Source organism: Diadema antillarum, unplaced genomic scaffold (assembly GCF_040938485.1).
Source record: "Diadema antillarum isolate AM-2024a unplaced genomic scaffold, OU_Dant_1.0 scf00000064, whole genome shotgun sequence".
NCBI lineage: Eukaryota > Metazoa > Echinodermata > Echinoidea > Diadematoida > Diadematidae > Diadema > Diadema antillarum.
In genome coordinates this window covers 1,042,978-1,063,195 of record NW_027270953.1, presented here as the reverse complement: position 1 = coordinate 1,063,195, position 20,218 = coordinate 1,042,978, and the positions used below count along the sequence as shown (strand labels likewise).

General features: G+C 39.5%; 1 protein-coding gene across 1 annotated transcript in view; it reads right to left on the bottom strand.

The window, feature by feature from the left end:
• Positions 1-20,218, bottom strand: part of LOC139716361 (serine incorporator 5-like) — a 49,433-nt gene that overhangs the window by 17,795 nt on the left and 11,420 nt on the right. Inside the window, exons 3-6 of the mRNA XM_071627907.1 lie at positions 12,253-12,431; positions 9,785-9,961; positions 8,255-8,295; positions 5,563-5,739 (exon numbers count right to left, since the gene is read on the bottom strand). Of these exons, the coding sequence (XP_071484008.1) occupies positions 5,563-5,739; positions 8,255-8,295; positions 9,785-9,961; positions 12,253-12,431 (574 nt within the window). The remainder of the gene's footprint in view (positions 1-5,562; positions 5,740-8,254; positions 8,296-9,784; positions 9,962-12,252; positions 12,432-20,218) is intronic.

Here is a 20,218-nt window from a genome sequence, read left to right as displayed (position 1 = left end):
ATGTATTGAACCTCTTCCCTTACTTTTTGCAGTTTACTCGGGTTTAACCTGTAAGGGTTTTGCTTGATAGGGTCAGCATCTCCTACATCAACATCATGTACAGCCAGAGGGGTGCAACCTGGTTTGTCTTTACACAGTTCTTTGTACTCATGTAACAGACTAGTCACATCTTTCCTCTGATTTTCAGGTAGGTAGTTCAGTGCCTCATCTACTTTCCCTAACATCTCTGAGTTAGACAACCTGGCACTAGAGGGCTCACTTCCATGCTCACCTTGAGCTTCCCCCTCTTCCTCTACTTCCTCTTCTACCACCTGAGCTACGCCTACCGGCTGACTAGCCTTTCTCTCGTAGTACTCTTTCAGCATGTTTATGTGACACACCCTCTGATCTTTTCGTCTATCTGGCGTACTGATCACATAGTTCACATCATTAAGTTTCTTTTTGACACAGTACGGGCCACTGAACTTGGCTTTCAGTGGTTCACCTTGTATGGGCAGCAGTACAAGAACTTTGTCACCTGGTTTGAAGGTTCGGGCTTTGGCATTTTTGTCTGCCTTTCTCTTCATAGAGTCTTGTGACACTTTCAAGTGTTCCCTAGCTACCTCACAAGCCTTTGAAAGCCTTTCACGAAACTTTGACACATAGTCAAGTAGGTGGACCTCATCATCCTCCGTCATGAATTTCTCTTTGATGAGCTTCAGTGGGCCCCTGACTTCATGACCGTACACCAACTCAAATGGGCTGAAACCCGTCGACTCGTTTGGGGAGTCCCTCGTTGCAAACAGCAGGAAAGGGATGCCCTTATCCCAATCCTCGGGATACTCCTCACAAAATGCCCTGATCATTGTCTTTAGGGTCTGGTGGTAGCGCTCCAACGCACCTTGGGATTGGGGATGATAAGCTGACGACTTCAGCTGCTTCACACCCAAACGATACATCACCTCTTGAAATATGCCTGACATGAAATTTGACCCTTGGTCAGACTGCACTTCCTTGGGCAACCCATACCTAGTGAAAAACTGCACTAGAGCATCTACCACAGTCTTAGCAGTGATATTTCTCAATGGGATAGCCTCTGGAAACCGTGTAGACATATCCATGATTGTCAAGAGGTACTTGTGACCCGACCTAGTCCTAGGCAAAGGTCCAACACAGTCGACTAGAACCCGACTGAATGGTTCTTCAAACGCAGGTATCGGAATCAATGGCGCCGGCTTCACTGAATGTTGTGGTTTACCAGCCACCTGACATGTGTGACAAGTCTTGCAAAACTCAGCCACATCCACATTCAACCCTGGCCAATAGAAATGCCTCATGATCCGATCCTTTGTCTTTCTGACGCCTAAATGGCCGCCAACAGGTAACTCGTGAGCAATCCTCAAGATCTCATTGCGGTAACTAGGAGGGACAACAACTTGACGGACCACCGTCCAATCCTCATCAGCTGGCCTATGGGGAGGTCTCCACTTCCTCATCAAAATGCCATCTTTGACATAATAGCACTCAGGGACCTTTTCAGCCTCAGCCTCAGAACACGCCGTCTGAGACAAGCCTTTCAACTCAGAGTCTGCCTGTTGTGCTTCAACCAAGGAAGACTTGCTAAACAGCCCATCACTGTTAGCCTCGGAGCCTAATACAGCAACCCCATCATTCAAATCCTTGAAAAAGGTTTCTGCCAACCAAACACCGGAATTCTCCTCTACATCAACAGAATCCGCATCATCTTGAATAGCTCTACGAGCCTGAGACCTAGTCACAACACAATCTGGGAAAATCCCAGGAAACTCCTCCTGCAACTGCTCAGTTTCAGCAACCACCACTGGTTTATCCGAAACAACTGGAGACGCAACCACCTTGTCCCCAGCCAAGTCATTCCCCAACAGGAAATCAATCCCTGCCATGGGCAACTCAGGAACAACTCCAACAGTGACAGGACCAGAAACTAGGTCACACTTCAAATCCACTCTATACAGTGGCACTGACATATAACTGCCATCAACAGTCTGAATCAAGACTTTTGCATTCACTGCACTATCTGGTGGAAAAGTCATACCACCATCCACCATCAACGACTGAGAGGCCCCCGTATCCCGCAGGATGACTACTGGCTTACCTGCCTCACCAGAAGTACATGGGGTCACCTCACCATCAAACAAAAAGCTACGATAGCTCTCATCCACCTGCTTCAGCCTATCTTTGAATTTGGGAGATTGACTTTCAATGGCCTGTGTTTCACTGAACGGGACACTGTTTTCGGGTAGGACACTTTTTGACATGACAAGTCCCAAGTCCTTCTTTGTTTTGTTTTGCAACTTCCAACACTGTGACTTTACATGCCCTGTCTTGTTACAGTGAAAACATTTGATGACATTTGCACTTGTACTGGACCCTTTGTCAGATTGAGGCTTTGGTGCCGATGAAGTTTCAGAACTCGTGCCTTTTTCAGGACCAGCATTCTTTGGATTGCTCGATTGAATTTTGTCTCTCTTATTTCCAGAGAAATTCCTGAAAGGTGGTCTGTTGTCATTTCTGTGGGTCAGCTCATACTCATCAGCCATCAAGGCTGCTTTATGCAAACTTGTCACTTTGTGATCATCCAAATGTGACCTCACACTGAAAGCAACACTCTTTTTGAATTCTTCCAAGAGAACAACCTCACGTAGGTTATCAAAGTCCTGATCCACTTTCAGGGATCTGTACCACCTATCAAACATCATTTCTTTTTCACGAGCAAACTCAACATGTGTCTGGCCTGGTTTGCGGTACGAATTTCTGAACTTATGTCTGTACGCCTCTGGCACCAACTCATAAGCATTCAACACTGCTTTCTTGACTGTAGCATAGTCACGTGATTGCTCTTCAGAGAGAGATGAGTACACATCGGCTGCTTTGCCGACAAACACACTTTGCAGGAGCAAGGGCCAAAATTCCTGTGGCCAGTTCAAACTGTTAGCCACCTTCTCAAATGACACAAAATATGCATCAACTCTGTTTTCTTCAAACTTTGGCACCAATCGAATGTTCTTTGCCAAATCAAATTCAGGGGGAGCCCTTTCACGATTTCCAACAGTCTGTGCATGAGTCAATTCCATCTCACGCAACTTCATTTGCTGCTCCATTTCGAATTTCCTCATTTCCATTTGTTCTTTCTCCCTCTCTCTTTCTAATCTCATCTTCTCATTCTCCATTTCCATTTCTTTCTCCTTCATTTGCAATTTAGCAAGCTCAAGCCGTGTCTGATCTGAAATTTGAGCTTGATCAGGAGTATGAGTTTCTTCTTTGAGCTCCATGTGACCAGCTACCAAGTCGAGAATCTCTGCCTTTCTAGCACCTTGTGGAACATCAACATTTAAATGCTGTGCAACAGCGGTCAAATCACATTTGCGTAACCTTTGCAAATCTTTGAGCGACAAATCTGTCCTCTGAACAAATGCCTGAACATCCATTGTACTGATTGACATTGTCACACTGTAATACACACAATATACAATTGAACAATCAACTCAACTGGTATTATGTCTGTACCAATATTCTAAGTTCCGGAACGTTCCAAATTCTAAATTTTGGCTTTAAATTCAATTCCCGGACAAGCCCCCAATTTTGTTACGACCAAAATCACTCTGAGAATGATCGCACAAAAGAAACAATCAACTGATGTTCAGGCGGTTTATTAACAGTAATATTGTGGGTACAGACTGGTAATCGGCTTTCACATCAGTACAATAATGATCACTAGAAACAAATATAAGTCAGTAATGGAATCACTTACTCACTAAATCACGAAATCCCTACAGTTTCCTGGTAGTGTCCAAATACGATGCTTGATGCACAAATGAATGATCCGTGATGCACCGATGAATGATTCCTTCGACGTAAATCCAGAGGCACAGGTTACAATAGTCCGCGTTATAAATCCAGGGTATATGTCCACAATAGATCCACCGTATAATGTTCCCAGCGAAATGTGCAGAATCCAACGACCACGTCCAGTCGATGCGTTGAATGATGATTCACTTTATATTGTCCAGCTAGGAATCCAGCCCGTCACAGCTTTGCCGTAGCAATGTCCATTGACATTAAAATATGGAGTCCAATGAAGGCACATTAATTCTCTGCAGGCAAAATGTCTCCCAGGCCAAGTATCTCCACAAACATAACAGGTCAGCAGGTAACACAGGACTGACTATAACAAGTCGCTTCAGAGCCAGAAGTGACGTAACTCTCAGAGCAGAGGTGTTGGGTACTCTGCCTACTGCAGAATTTCTCTGGCTTATATACTATCCATTCAACCCCTTCTAGCACATTCTATAACTCTCTCCAACCTACTAGCCAGTCCAAGTTCCAGGAAACCTGGATGACTCACTGCCTAACTATGTACAAAACATCATTACCAAAATTAACTACCAATCACATTGGGCTACAGGGACAGTGCCTCACTCAGCCAAATATGTTAGCACTTCCCAGAACATTCTGGAAATGGGTGAAATCATTCTAGATTGAGTGAGCTATAATGTTTTTCCTATTCCATGCATGTACTGTATAGCTACATTGTATACCACCTAGAAAATTCTCCACTGATCTGGTCAGCCTGTATGTACTATATCTATACCACATAGAATGTTCTCCATTAATCTGGTCCACCTGTGTACATACACATTAAAACAGCCATGCATACAGTACATCATACATGTACATAACTACTAGTGTGTACATTTGTGACAATTCCATGAAATCAAGACATCTATTAGTGAAACATACTGTATGACGTGCAAATATATTCGCATGTTTTAATTTTCCTGCTGATTTCTGGTCACGCAAAATGTCCTCTTTTTACAGTAGCCTCACGTATCTGAATGTAGCATTACACCGTGTACAGGACACTTAACTACTGGTAAACACAAAATGCTGTCATTGTCTTGTGATTGTGATGCTGTCTCAGGAAGTGACTTGCTTTTAATATCAGAACACTCTCAACAAAAAGAGAACCAGATGGTCAATGAATTAGTGCTCATCCAGCTCAGCATAAACAAACAGAATGATTTTCATTCTTTCTTAATTGAGTGGAAAATGAGGAAGAATCATGAAGCACTAATTTTAAGTGAAGCATAAATCTTTTATCAAAACAACCGAGGCAACAAAAAAAAAATATTGAAATATTGAGTGGAAGTTTTGTGCATTAATCATCAGAACTAATTAGTTTTGTTTCATACTGTGAGTCTTGAAGATCCATATCAAAGGGGAAAGGAAAAAAGAAATTTGTTGGCATTGTGGTTTACTTTATCTCTTAAATAGATGATACAAAGTAAAGTCACTGCTATTCCACATCTGCAGATGACAAGGAGATACGAAACTAAGTTCACAGACGTTGGAGCAGTACTTATTACAGAATCAGTAAGTTTACTCTATGTATTTTGAGCAATTGTACATCAAATGTATAATATCTGAATTAAAAAAAAAAATCCAAAAGTTATCAACAATTCCGAACATTTAGAGAAGTATTTTTTTTTTTCATTTGAAGACTACATGATACCTTTACATCAAACATTGAAGTATCTCACTCACTTCTGGGCATGCAGGGCAGAATACACAGAACGCTGATCAAGGCACATGCCGTTCCACTGAAGACAACATAGAGAGTGTTGCGCAAGCAGCTAACGAAGGGCCTGCCATAGAACTCAATGGTGAGGATGGCTATAGCAATGGAGATTGCATAGAAGACCATAATGAAGAAGATTAGACCTGTGAAATAAAGAAAAGAGAAACACAATGATAGTGTCATGGAGTACCTGGTTAACCTATTGAAGAATAGCCTCAAGTACACTTTGGCAGGTGTCTATGGGAAATGTGTGTTATAGCAAAATCAGCTCATCCTCAAAGGCCCGAATTCAGGAAGGTGGTACAAATGAAACCATGGTTTAAACCATGGACAAAAACCATGGAGCGCCAAGTGCCGCACGGAATATTTCGTTACAAAATTGGTCATTTCGTCGACAAAATGACCGATTCGTTAACGAAATTATCATTCCGTGGACGAAATGTTTCTTTCAGTTACAAAATGTTGTCATTTCATTACAAAATAATCATTTCATCAACGAAATGACCGATTTCGTAACAAAATATTCCATGCGACACTTGGCGCTCTATGGTTTTTGTCCAGGGTTTAAACCATGGTTTCATTTGTACCACCTTTGAGAATTCGGGCCTAAAGAGGGTTTAAATATATACATTGTATGTGTTTAGTTCAAGAAAGAGACAAGACATTTTTTCACAGAAAGCTATCCACTTTTCTCTCACTCTCCAGCCACACAGCCAGTCTCTCTCTCTCTCTCCCTCTCCCTCTCTCTCTCTCCCTCTCTCTCTCTCTCTCCCAAGAGCTTACCTTATTACTGCTAGTGCGCTGAATTATTTCACTTTCCTACAGCACATCTTTAAATTCACAATTCTTATCGATAATTCTGATAAATGACACCGATCCTTTTTGAAGACCAGACCATGGAAATGACCCAAATCCTTAGTACATAGTGTTTAAATACCAATTATTCATGATGGTTAAGATTGACATGGAGATTTAAAACCAATCAAAACTGAGTACTCTCTGTGCCAAATAGAAGTGCTATCATGAATTGCAGAATTGCAGAATCGGAACTTTGAGAGAAGAGAGGAAATTGAGCAACAAATGAAAGATGTCACCCTCATTGACCTCCCTCGTTCTCCAAATATTTTTTTGTCAAATTTGTAATTTGAGGAAATGAAAGTTACTGTTTTATCCACCTGACAATTTCCTTCAATCATGTATACAGTATTGATATATTCTGCGTATGCACTAAAAAAGATGTAAATATGATTGTCATTTAAAAAAAAAAAAGGATATTGATGTATATGTGACCCTGCACCTCAAAACAAACAAAAAGTCGCCAGACATGAATTTTTAGTTAAGACCATATTCTGAAAGAGCAGACTTCAAGCTTTAAAATGATGTATAACTCAAATCAAATGGACTCTCCTAACCTATCTAAATATTGGAAAGAAAGCACAAACTCAGGGAACGTGTGAACTGAGAAAAGAGGCTCTGAAGTACAGTGTCTATTCAAGTGCTTAATCTTTACCAAACCATGCTGGCTGTGCGATGAATGGGACAAAAAACAGGAAGTAAACCACCAGAGTAACAACAATGAAGGGATTGTTAAATTAAACTGAAATTAAAAATGCCTCATTAACACATTCTGTATATAATTAATGCCAACTTTCAAAGCAGTAGCACTATCTTTTCAAAAGTTATTAGAGTTGAAAGTGAAGAGTGTGGACAAGGTTTTTCAGAAATGAAAAAGGGATTCTAAAGACACACCTAATCACACTATTCTACCAAAAATGTTCGAGATAAACTGCTAAAAAAACACACTTTCCTGCCCGTTTTATGATACCAAATTTTGGCATGATGTAAAAGAAGACCCGCTCTTTCAGAAAATATGAAAAAGTCAAGTTCGGCTGGGTTGACCCATTTCACTTATTTTTAGTCCTCACGCAAAATCAGTGTGTGCGACTTTATGTTCGTTTTGAGGTGCACGGTCACATATGTGAAATCTGAGAGCCATTGATATTATATGAACAGCAATGCCACAAGCAACTGATTTTTGCCAAGAATCTTCCCTCTTATTATTCAATGGGTATTGAGAACAATATTCTCCTGTTATATGATCCAAGTTTAATAGAGCCATCAACATGATTACGCCTCTCAATTGCAAATTTCAGCATGGATTACATTGTACGGTAAAAGTGGAAAATTTTGCAGTGTGGAAATTTTGCATTTCGTGCGATCATAAACTAGCATGAAAGTAAAAGCACATTGATATTTTTGCCTGTCATATTATATATTACTTAAATAACTCTATCTGATGTTTTGATTCTGTGGAAATAACAAACATGTAAATATCACCTTACCTGTCAAAGCCCAAAAAAGATACTTATGCAAAATTTCAAATTCTACAGTATTATCAAAACCATGAATCTCTCACATAACAGCCTTCTAACTCACATGTTCAATGTGACAGTAAATTAACTCTTCTGGATGCTTACACAGCAAAATGAATCTACAATAACTCAGTTGCAGTAATCTAAACAATCAAATGATTATAACTTCTTATAGAATCTGATCCTATTAAGCGAGTTTTTTAATCCACAAGGAAATTTTGCTGACAAAAATTTATGAAGCAAAGAGTCCTTTGGAGAGTGAAGAATTTATTAGACAGTGACCTACCTGCATACCAGCACTTGGATCCATTGTCATACTTCCTGGACCTGAATTGAAACATGATAGGGGATATCTTTATTAAAGGAATATTATAGTTTTGGTTGAGATGGGGGATACAGATTTTAACCCCTTGGCAGACACTTAGAAACTATGTACCTGTATATCTTATACCCTATTATGATAAAGAACATACAATTCAAAGAGGAATTCAAAGGTTATTTGGTGAAAATCGGTTTTAGAATGGCTGAGATATCCAAAAACAAAGTAAAACAAAGGGGCCCTAATAAAAGGTGGGACCCATTTTTAATTGTTTTCCAATATCTCAGCCATTTCTAAACAAATTTTCATCAATTAAACTTTGAATTCCTCTTAGAATTGAATGCTCTTTCATATTTCATTAGGGGTTTCTCATTATATCTCACAGAAAAGCTGGAAACCTGAGTCACCTCTCAATCAAAATTATGAACATTTCCTGAGAGTCGATTTCACATGGTAATCAATCACACTCCAATGACAACAGAGACTCTAAACCCAAGCATCGGTTACATGGGAGATTCTTCCACCTAAACCTTTTACTAGAAAACTGGAGACACTGATCTTACAAACATGCACACATATGTGCACATTGTAACTCATGTCACAAGTGGCAAGTTGAATGTCCTTGGGCCAGGCTCCAGTGACCACTTAAGGCCTTGAAAGCTCTTGGTTTAATAAAGATGCTCTCATATGTGCTATCTTACTTTAATAGCCTTATTATTCATGAGTTGAGTGGGAGAAAATTACATTTCAAGCTGCAGAAAATATATCTCAAGTGCGAGACACACAGCTAGAGCAGGAGAAATTCAAACTCAAGCGGGAGATTTTGAAAAAAAAAAAAAAAATGGTGTCAAAGTGTGATATCTCTTCCCGAGAGAAGGAGAATTGGAGTATCTGTAACAAGGTGTGTCCATCTTTTAATGAGAAGGTACAAGGTGTATCAAGGAAGTAAAGCAGTAACATGTCACTTTGCCAACCCACGTACAATGTAATATGATACAGTGTACAAACTTAAAATAGCAGCATTTCAGGATGATACATACTGCAAAAGAATATAACCCATTACTTGCTAGAATTGGACACTACCTGTACAACTCATTACACAGTGCAGTCAGTTCTCATCATCAATGTGTTAAAAAGCTTTGTGCTAAAACCTCGTAATGATGAGAGAATGCACATGTACATTGTACTGTTACAAAAGACAACAGACTTCATGACACAATAAACTTCCTAACAAAAATCGACTTAGATAGTGTACACTACACCCCTTCTCATGTCAATGCACCTTACATTGTACATGTACATGTACCTACAGTAGTAAAACTTGTGCGTTTTCACCAGTTTAGCCAGCAAAAAGATTCCATACTGTAATTAATTTTGCCCACTATTTAACCCGGTGAACACTGTCCCACAAGGATTCTAAAATGAAGGCAAAGCAAAATTTAACAAATACACACACTCACTGACATGCAGATTCACAAGTTTCAAACAATGTCTTACCAACTGTTGTTCCATGACGAAGCAAAATCAATGAGGAGCCAGAGTTGTATCAGAATGAAAATACAGGCTCCCACGAAGCCAATGACCAGTCCAGCGGTCAAGGCATAATCAGAGGCAGGTACAAAGAAAGCCCCTACCCACAGGAGGATCAGTGCTATGAATTTGTAGAACCAGCCCCTTTGGGTATAAAGAATTGGAAATTACAGACATACATTGCAGTGCTTCCATTGAGATTATGTTTCAATTAAATACAAAGAATCAAGCTTTATATGAGAAAGTGACTTTCTGTGATGATGGCTTTAAAAAAAAAGTATGGTAGAATAGTGCCATTACAGTGATTATGGTACTGATCCTGAACTCAATGATGATGATGATAATAATGGTAATAATAATAATATAATTATGACAATAATACCAATACTATAAGAGTAAATCCCAAACATAAGACTGCATGCATTATAACTGCCATGCATTAAATTAAACTAACAGACACACAATAACACAAACACACATACATGTACACACACAAACATACACACACATATCACAGTGCTTTAAATAAATACATTGTACATAAAGAAATTACTGCACATTTAAGTACACAGAAGTTACAATGCACTCAAAAACCTCAGATGAAGAAGATATGATTTGTAGTCCTTTAATTGAAAGGCAACAAATAAGTGTTTAATTTGTCTGTAGTCATTTGGTTCTGTTCCCATACTCTGTATATCTAGATGCTTACACATAACAAACAATACAATAATCCAGTCTGTTCCATCCAAGTCAACTGTATGTGGCACGGCCAGCGCCATGTTTTTAAAAGTGGGGGGTGGGGGGGGGGGGGCAGTTTATATTTCCGGGTTTCATCAGCTAACAAGCCAAAAAAAAAAGAAAAGCCCTCAGTGCAACTTTCTGCAGCCATTTCCGGTTTCTTCAACTGACGAGCAGGAAAAAAAAAAAGGCCTTACCCCCCACTTTAAGACCCTCTGGTATAACACAAAATAGTTTAAACAACGCTTCTTTTGTTCTTTCCTTTTTCCCTGGTGCCATCCAGGGTAAAAAAAAAAAATTGTGGGGGGGGGGGGTGGGGGGGGGGGGGGGGGGGGGGGCAGTGGGTTAGTCTCTACCATTTGTATGTATTCCTGGTATTATCCAAAAAAAATGGGGCCTGAGTCCGAGCCCCCACCCCCCCCCCCCCCCCCCCCCCCCCCCCCCCCCCACCCCGACCGTACATCTGTAACATACTAGGTGTTTCAAAAAACATTTCCCACTTTTGATCATAAATATTTCAAAAACTATTCATTCGATAAAACTGTCATTGATATGAGTAATAGCTGGATAGTGTACAATTTGGTTGAAGGTGATTTGCACGTGAAAGCATAAATCAGTTTCATTAAATCTAAGATTGATTTTGAAGTAAGGTTTCAGATTTTGGTCAAATTTCAACCCTCTGTACAAAAATTGAACTTCGCACAGGAACCAATGATGTGTATGTGAGTGTGTGCTGACAATGGCCCTGAACAATGGACATGCCTGAACCCCCTGTTGACTAGGCGTCAGTCTGGCGCTCCTTGGCACATGAATGCTTAATCAATAATTCATGTGGATTGCCCTGGGCACTGCTAGTCTGAATTCATGCACGGTAAAGTGCTTGCAAACACCACATTTCATTCCAGCTGGCAATCATCTTCAAACTTTGCTTCTGACATATCACTAAATTTGGGATATAAATAAGCATGAATGATCTAAAGTTCCTCATTTTAATACAACTGTCTACTAATTAAATAGTCTAACAAATTTTTTGCTTTTTCGATAAAAGAGATCATTTTTGGTAAGGAGTTCAGCAGCACTTACCATTGGGGCGATTTGTTTCAGAGTAGATTTATTTAAGGCTCCATATACACAAGTGTATTATACTCTAATTGATTTTCTTTACTTCCTGTCACCACGTTTACGATAGAACAGAAGGTATTCATTGTAATTTTGTTTTTCAGACGTAGGAAGAGCACTGACGCGACTCAACGGCAGTATCGACAGGCGTTTGATTTACACAGATACTGCCAGAGGCTGAATAAAGACTAGCTGTGATAGTGGAATTTCTCATGAATGAATAATGAAGCATTCAAACCCTGGCCATTGTTCAGGACCATTGTCAGGGTGTTAACCACACACTCCCATACACACCCATTGACCCCTGTGCAAAGTGAAATTTTGTACAGAGGGTTGAAAATAGAGCAAAGTCTGGAACCTAACTGTGAAATTAATCATAGATTTCATGAAACTTATTTATGCTTTCATATTTAAACCACCTTCAACCAAATTGTACACTATTCAGCTGTCACTCATATCAATGATAGTGTTATCTGATATATAGTTTTTGAATTATTAAGAATCAAAAGTGGGAAATGTTTTTTGAAACACCTAGTACAATATGTAGACAAGACAAGGTGTACGAGTAAAAGACTCACGCATTATGAAGCTTGCCTCTAAAATCAGTGCTCCTTCTAACACACAGGGTTAGGAGCAGCATGATGAGAAAGAAGGCAGCCATGCCAAAGTTGATGCGATAGACGGCCACATAGCCCAGAAAATGGCTGCAGTTCTCTCCAGCACCAGATGTACCACAGAACTCCACCAGCCAGGTTGCCTACACAGTACATCAGAGTGAGCCATCAAAATAAGCAATGAAGATGTCTTCCATGATGACAACAATACTATTGTAAAAGATGTTACTTTCACCAAGGAGGTTCGAGAGATGGAGTTACAACTGACTATAATTATTCAATCAACTGTCAGTTTTCTATGGATGGACAAAAGAATTCCACAGGTGCATTTGTGCCTTTGATGTTCGATGCTTGAAGCCGCCATCTTTCTGAGCAATCTGAAGATTCATTTTTAACGCTAACATGATATCAGGTATATGCTGCTCGTTTATATATCAAATGCAATGAAATTTCCCCTAATGATAAAGCATATAAAACAAAAGTCAATTCCATTCAAATATATATGTGCAAAAGTGTAAATCTAAGCTGTATTTTGCAAAAGTGTTTGAAATTTTACCCTCATGGAAGCCAGTTTTATCACTTTTCTGATTATTTCCGCAAAATGAAACTAATACTGGTATCATCTTCAAGTATAGTTCTTTATAAATTAATATGTCAGATTAGCGTACAATCACGTACATTCGGGTAATTTTGATATCTATTTCAGCAATATTTGAGCAATTTCTAATTACACACCCCCGTGCCTTTACCATTGTCTAAACCCCATCGTTTGTAAGTAGGGATAGCGAAAAGTAATTACCATCACAAAGACATATCTTCCTTGGAAAGTGACTGGTGATTATGCAATGAGACACGAGTCAATTGTCTTCGCATCTGAGCGGCAGATCCAGTTTGACACATACTTCAAATATTTTTGAGTGGCGGCTTCCAGCATGGGATCAAAGCGAATAAGACTGTTGTGACTCCATTTCTCCAACCTCCTTGCTTTCACATACTGATGATATTTTTGCGAATGAGGAGGTCACTGACATTCCTGCCAGATGTTGTTTTGAGTACCACAAATATTTGACAAGGCTATACAGTATATACCAAAAGAAACTTTGCGTTAAATTTACGTGTAACGCAAGCGCCGATCGTTACTGCGTTAATCTTTCTGCGTTACAAAATTAACGATCACCGTGCGTGAATGATCGTTACAGATCGTTACTGTGCGTGAATGATCGTTACTGTGCGGTACAGATCGTTACTGTGCGTTAATTTTTAGATCTTGCGTTAGCGGACTTGTCATGTGGACTGGGAAGAAATCTCGGAAATTGCGAGACTCGGAGATGCCTGTCGTTCTTTATATTTACTACGGACAATTTCCTGCCGGCGGAGGGCATTAAAACAGCGATGCAAATACCGAAAAGATTTTGTAGTTGAGCAGAACTCCCCTGGCAATGTCGTATTGTCATGGTCGTCAAATTTGTACTCATGGGGCGCAGTCAATGGAATCGGGCAAGCAAAAATTTCGAAGCCACCTTTTTCCCCAGAGCCAACATTTTCCATCGAACATTGAACCCATGAAATCACGCATACGCAAGCCTAAAACTAACGCCGACTGTCTAACGTTAGCGATGTCACGATTTTTAACTGTCAGACACTTACCCAATTCAGGAAGGTGCAAAAGTCCATTTATATTCCAATACACAACGTGTGTCTCGCTGAATAACTGGTGGTAGTGTGTGGTGACAAAGCCGAGTATTTCGGCAGTAAAAGTAGCGGGCAGCAGAAGAAAATGCCTGCCACTTTCTGCTCGCATAATTACACTGCCAGCAGGTGAGTCAAGTGGTGACTTGATAGGCACGCTTTGCGCTTCACATGAAAGTTTACCCAGAAACATGAAAATCCCACGATGCCAAGGTGCCAGAGTGGGGAATGGGGAGGGGTAGGTAGAGAGAGAGACCAATCAACAGAAGAAACCGCGCGTACTGGCGCATTCTCGGAGGTCATGAACAGTCTGGGGTCTTGGAGATGAACAGAGAAGGAATGTTTAATTAAAGATAGCTCAAGTCGAAGACCCAGGATAACAAACGTTGATTCTTTTTTTTTTCCTCCTTTCATTTAACATGCCTTCACATTTATGGTTGCACTCCTTAAAAAAACTCTCCTGCGATCTTTGTTAACTTAATGTAGCCGTTTAAAACGTCAAACTTACCATGAAAGTGTTACTACGTGTAATACAATAGTTAATACTATACCTATTGCTTTATTCATATCTGTAAAACACAAATTTGACTACCAATGACAATAAAAGATACTTGTACTTGTTTTGTGCGGAGATTTTTTGTCTTTGTCCTGACTAGTTCATATGAAATTTCTTATGTTTTTACGGCAGCATCAACAGCCTAAAATAAATTACTGAGAGATTTATAAATTGTGAAATTTTTGGCAAACATCCACTTGAACTTCAGGCATGAAAAGCTCCTGATATTCAGCAAAAACAACTCAACAGATCAGAGACAAAGTTCCTTCAAATTTTGAAAAGTAGCACGCAGATTTGCTGGGTGTGGTAAGGTCCATGCTTTGAGATCGTCACAATCGTGTTGTCACCAGGGAGGTGGAGTGTCTCTCTTCTACTTCCCTGTTGTCACGGAGTAGTATCGGGAAGTTGTCACAAACTCCAGGATCACCCCTCCCTGCCAACTCCATGTTGCTCCCAGGGAGGCGGGAAGAGTCTCTTCCTACCTCTCTGTTGCTCCCCAACGTGCATCGTGAATGCGTGGCGTTTCTTGTCACCGTCCGTACCCGAGGCTGCTTTGTATTTGTCTTGGAATATTGATTCATTTCTTGTCATGACATGAGTGTAGTAATCGTTTTGCATGGCTATGTAAAAAATTGTGATACAACGTGTACTCAACTCGTCTTCGTGATTTTTTTTTCTTTCAGTCCAAAAGGAAGACAAAATAGTATCATGACGTTTGCAATTGTTCGAAAGGTCTGCTTTTGATAACTCACAGACTATCAAATCACCCTTGTTTTTCCCGCTCCCAGGCCCTCCAAATTGAGCAATCCACACGCGCGCGCAAATTCCTTTGCCATGTGGTTTTGCCAGCCAGCTGTCGGAATGTGCTTTGAAGTTACATTTCAGCCTGGCCTGGCTGGCATGAATGGGTGTCGAGTTTCAATCAATACCTACTGTTGTTTTATTCTTGTATTTGAACATGTCGTTTCACCTGACAACACATGGAGATCGGGAAGGTGTAGGGCTGGGAAGAGGTTTTTGTTGTGTGTTGCAACCTAATCCGGGCAATTAACCCCAGAGGGCAATTACCCCCCCCCCCCCTCCCCCGCTAAATACTGGTTAATGGTAAGGTTAGAGTAAAGATTTGGGTTAGGTTTAGGGTGAGGAGTTTGGGTTATGGTTAGGATTAGGGCCAGGGGAAGGGTCCGGGGTAATTGCCCAGGAAGAAAAGAGGGACACGCTTTTGTTCTTGGTCAAATCGATTTTCCTAGGTGATGCTGTGGAGCTAGAAAGGAACAAAAAAAAAAAAAAAAAGCAATTATGACGTCTGGCGTACTTCCGGGACGTCGTATTTTTCTTCCACTCTGAAATTTCCTATTGTTTGGCGTTATCACTGTCGTTAATTGTTATATAGTTACCCTCTTTCGCATTATAAACTTAAAGTCCATAGAACATTTATACGCATTAAGATCACACTCGAAAAGCTATACTGGTGTATAGTTTGAACACAGCAAAATGAAATAACGATTATCCCGCAGATTTACCCAAATTACGCGTCATGTGGGTCCATTCATTTTCTTTTCTTTTCTTTTTTTTTTCATTTGTCTTCTTGTCGATGTGGGGGTATAGATTCAGGATATACTTTTCCTTTTCCCCTTTCGGCCCGGTGCGATAACTCCTGGTGCTGACATTCTTTCTGCTCGTCTTCCGATTATACTGTTGTAAATAAATGCACATGGAGCCCCAGCTGTATCGCAAAAAAAAAAAAAAAAAAAAAAAAAAAAAAAAAGTCTATCTAAAGTTGACCTGCAAGTACATGTACTTAAGTAAAATCTGAATCAATTAGCCATGGTAACCGTTTGCGGTTTCAATCCCCTCGAAGCCCGATATTTGCCTTTCAGCAAGACACTTTATCCACAAAAGGCCAGGGCTCCACACTAACTTTCATTTCGGTGGCCCGATCGGGCCACCAAAATGATTGATTTTTATTTTTTGGTGGCCCGAAAAGAAAAACAAACAAGCAAAACTATCGGTCCTACTAAATATAGAAAAATAAATATCAAGTATTACTGAAGTGATACAGGTACCCACGTCTAAAATAAGGAGAAAATTTAATCATCTTATACCGTTATTCTGAGTTCTAAGATTTCGCAAATAGGCTTATAATAGATTATTATAAAAGTTGATGCCTATCAAATTGGTCAAAATTTACGTTTGAAATGAGAAAGTGGGAGCATTTGCAGACATTAAACATCCGACATTTGTTTTAGCATCGTAAAGAGCCAAAAAATTACCGTTATTTATTTCTGGTGGAAATTCAAGCAATCATTCAACATTTACAAGTATTTTAACACCTTCCGGAGCCGAATGTTACCGTTAATCATTTTCAAATGTAAAACCAAGCATCCGGCATTCATTCTATCATCTTACGGACCTGAATATCATCCTTATTCATTTCCGAACGTGAAAGCAAACATCCGCTCTTTATTTTATCATCGAACTGAGCCGATTGATACCGTTTATAATTTCCAAATGTACAAGCAACAATCTGTTACTTATTTTAGCATCGTACGGAGCAGAATATTACCGTTATTCATCTCCAAATTCAAAAGCAAACACCCGACATTTACTTTATGATCGAAGGAGCCGAATGTTACTTCTGTCCACTTATGAAAGTGTAATGAATCATCTGACATATTTCAGCATCGTACGGAGCCGAATGTTATACTGTTTTTCACATTCAAACGTCATCCGACATTAAATTGACCATCAAACGCAACTGAATGTTATTGTTATTCATTTCGAAATGTTAAATTTATAGCAAATGTCTGATATTTATTTTAGCATCTTAATTATGGAGCAGAATGTTACTGCTTGTCACTTCCGAACGTCGAAAGCAATCATCTGACATTTATTTTGGCATCTTCCGAAGCCGAATGTTATTGAGCACTATTTACTTTCGAACGTAAAAGCGAACATTCGGCATTTCATCGTCGTACGGAGCTGAATGTCACTGTTATTCATTTCCGAACGTCAAAGGGATCATTCGACATATATTTTAGTATCTTCCGGAGCTGAATGTTATTGCCATTTACTTTTGAACGTAAAAGCGAACATCCAGCAATTATTTCATCATCGTACTGAGTTGAATACTATTGCTATTCATTTCCGAACGCCATAGCAAACATTCAACATTTATTTTAGCATCTTCTGGAGCTGATTGTTATTGCTATTTACTTTCGAACATAAAAGTAAACATCAGACATTTATTTATCATCGGACGGAGTTGAATACTATTGTTATTATTTCCGAACGTCAAAGCAAACATTAACTTTCACCATCAAACGCAGTTAAATGTTACTGTTATTCATTTCGAAATTTAAAAGCAAACATCCGACAGTTATTTAGCATCGTATGGAGCAAAATATTACTGTTATTCACTTCCGAACGTAAAAACAATCATCTGACATTTATTTCAGCATCTTCTGGAGCCGAATGTTATTGTTATTCACTTTCGAAAGTAAAAGCAAACATCCGAAATTTATCTTGTCGTTGTACGAAGTTTATTATTAGTGTTATTCTTTTCCGAACGCCAAAGGGATAATTCGACATTTACTTTAGCATCTTCCAGAGCTAAATATTATTATTATTTACTTTCGAACGTAAAAGTAAACTTCCGGCATTTATTTTATCATCGTATACGGAGTTGAAATTCGTTATCATTTATATCCGACCGTCAAAGCAAACATTCGACATTTATTTCAGCATCTTCCGGAGCCGTATTTTATCCCTATTCATTTCCGAACGCAAAATCAAATATCTGACATTAATTTCAGCACCGTACGGAGCTGAATCTTACCATTATTCATTTCCAAAAGTATGAGCAAACATCCGACATTTATTTTTGTATAATACGGAGTCGAATATTGCCGTTATTCATTTCCAAAATTAAGAGCAAACATCTGACATTTATTCTAGCAGCTTACGGAGCCGATAGTTACCGCTGTTCATTTTCAAAACTGAAGGCAAACATCCGGCTTTTTTGGTGGCACGGCGTGCGTTTTTGGTGACGCCGGTCGCAAATAAACCATTCGCGAAATCGTGATTCGATTCGCGAAAAGACTCCGCTAAATCGCTACTCTCGGCAGGGGCTACGTCGTCCTTTCACCAGGTCTCGTTTCAAAACCAAAATCTCGTGTGAGTTCTTGCGTTACCTATCGTTAATTTTAACGAAACATCGTTAATTTGCGTGAGGGATCGTTACTCATCGTTACTCATCGTTACTACAAACGTTAATTTTCCCGATCGTTACTTTGCGTTACTAACGATCCAGGTGAAACCGCTTGCGTTAATGAAACGTTAATGTTGATTAACGCAAAGTTTCTTTTGGTATATACTGTAGTACAAGTATGTTAACTTGTTGCTTGTACATATGTAATATTTTTTGCATGTTTTTGAATCCAAGTACAGTGTACCAACAGTGATTTGCAAAATTTGTGAAAATTAAACCCTTGCAAAATTAACCGCTTTTACAGTATCTGTGGTTACATGTACCTTTCCTTTTGATTGAACTTACTGATAAAGAGACAGAATGTGCACTCTTTATACACCTAACATTTGACATCGGCACCAAAATTGGTTCTCATCTATAAGTGATGTAGTCACAAAACAGATCATAAAACACTGAGCATTCATCTTGTATTCAATCTGAAAGTTGTATCCAACATACCAGTAGTGTATATGTACACATGATACTCGTTAACACATATCCTGAATAAGACTGCTGGTATAAAGTTAGTCCACTGCCTGGACTGTTTTGTGTGATCATTTACCGCGCGCACACACCGCTGTACAGCACGCGTATGCCCCACCGTATGCTCGTGTATTAATTTGCCGCGCACGCACGCATCTCGACCTCCAAAACAGTCCAGTCTGGTTTGCCAAGTCTCCCCGAAATATTTCGGAAAAAATTGGCCCCACCCCCATCCCCTCATTCATTTCGAGCATCCTGATTGGTCGATGAGATCGCGTCCAGCAGGCAATTTGTGGGATCGAAAAAAAGTCGATCGATCTCTAATCTTGTAGTCTTATTGCAAACAGGTATATTGCATGTAGCAATATAACATACGTATTTTACGCCAATATTTGTATTAATCTCTACATATATTGATGGAATTTCAAAATTATTTTTCTTTTTATTAAAAATTGCTCAAATGATATATCTTAGAGATCATAAGAGGAGAATGAAAGTAGAACGTACATAAACCGTGCGTAAGATTAAGACTAACTTCTACTCGTTTCCATAACTGTTATAAATTCAATTATAAATATCACAATAACCAGCATTTTAAATCTATTTTTCGACAGAAAAAAATAATTTTACGAATTACAAATAAAAAAATTGATAAATACGTGTAGAAAAGATATTCGCCCATTTAAAGCATCGTGACTTATCGTACATGTCAATTTCGCGGTGGCTTTTACTTCTCGATCGGGGATCCCCCGGATCGCGTGTACAGCATACAGCTTGTGCAACAAACGTGCTTTTCGTATTGATTCCGAGTCTTGCGTTTTCCGACCAAAATCTGTGCAGCATTTCAAGTATTTCCTCCAAATCTTGTTTACATGATCAATGGATGTCAACATCAGCGATGTGCTACTGAGAAGCTTGGATTCGTTGACGGTTTCGGGGAGCAGCAGCAGAAC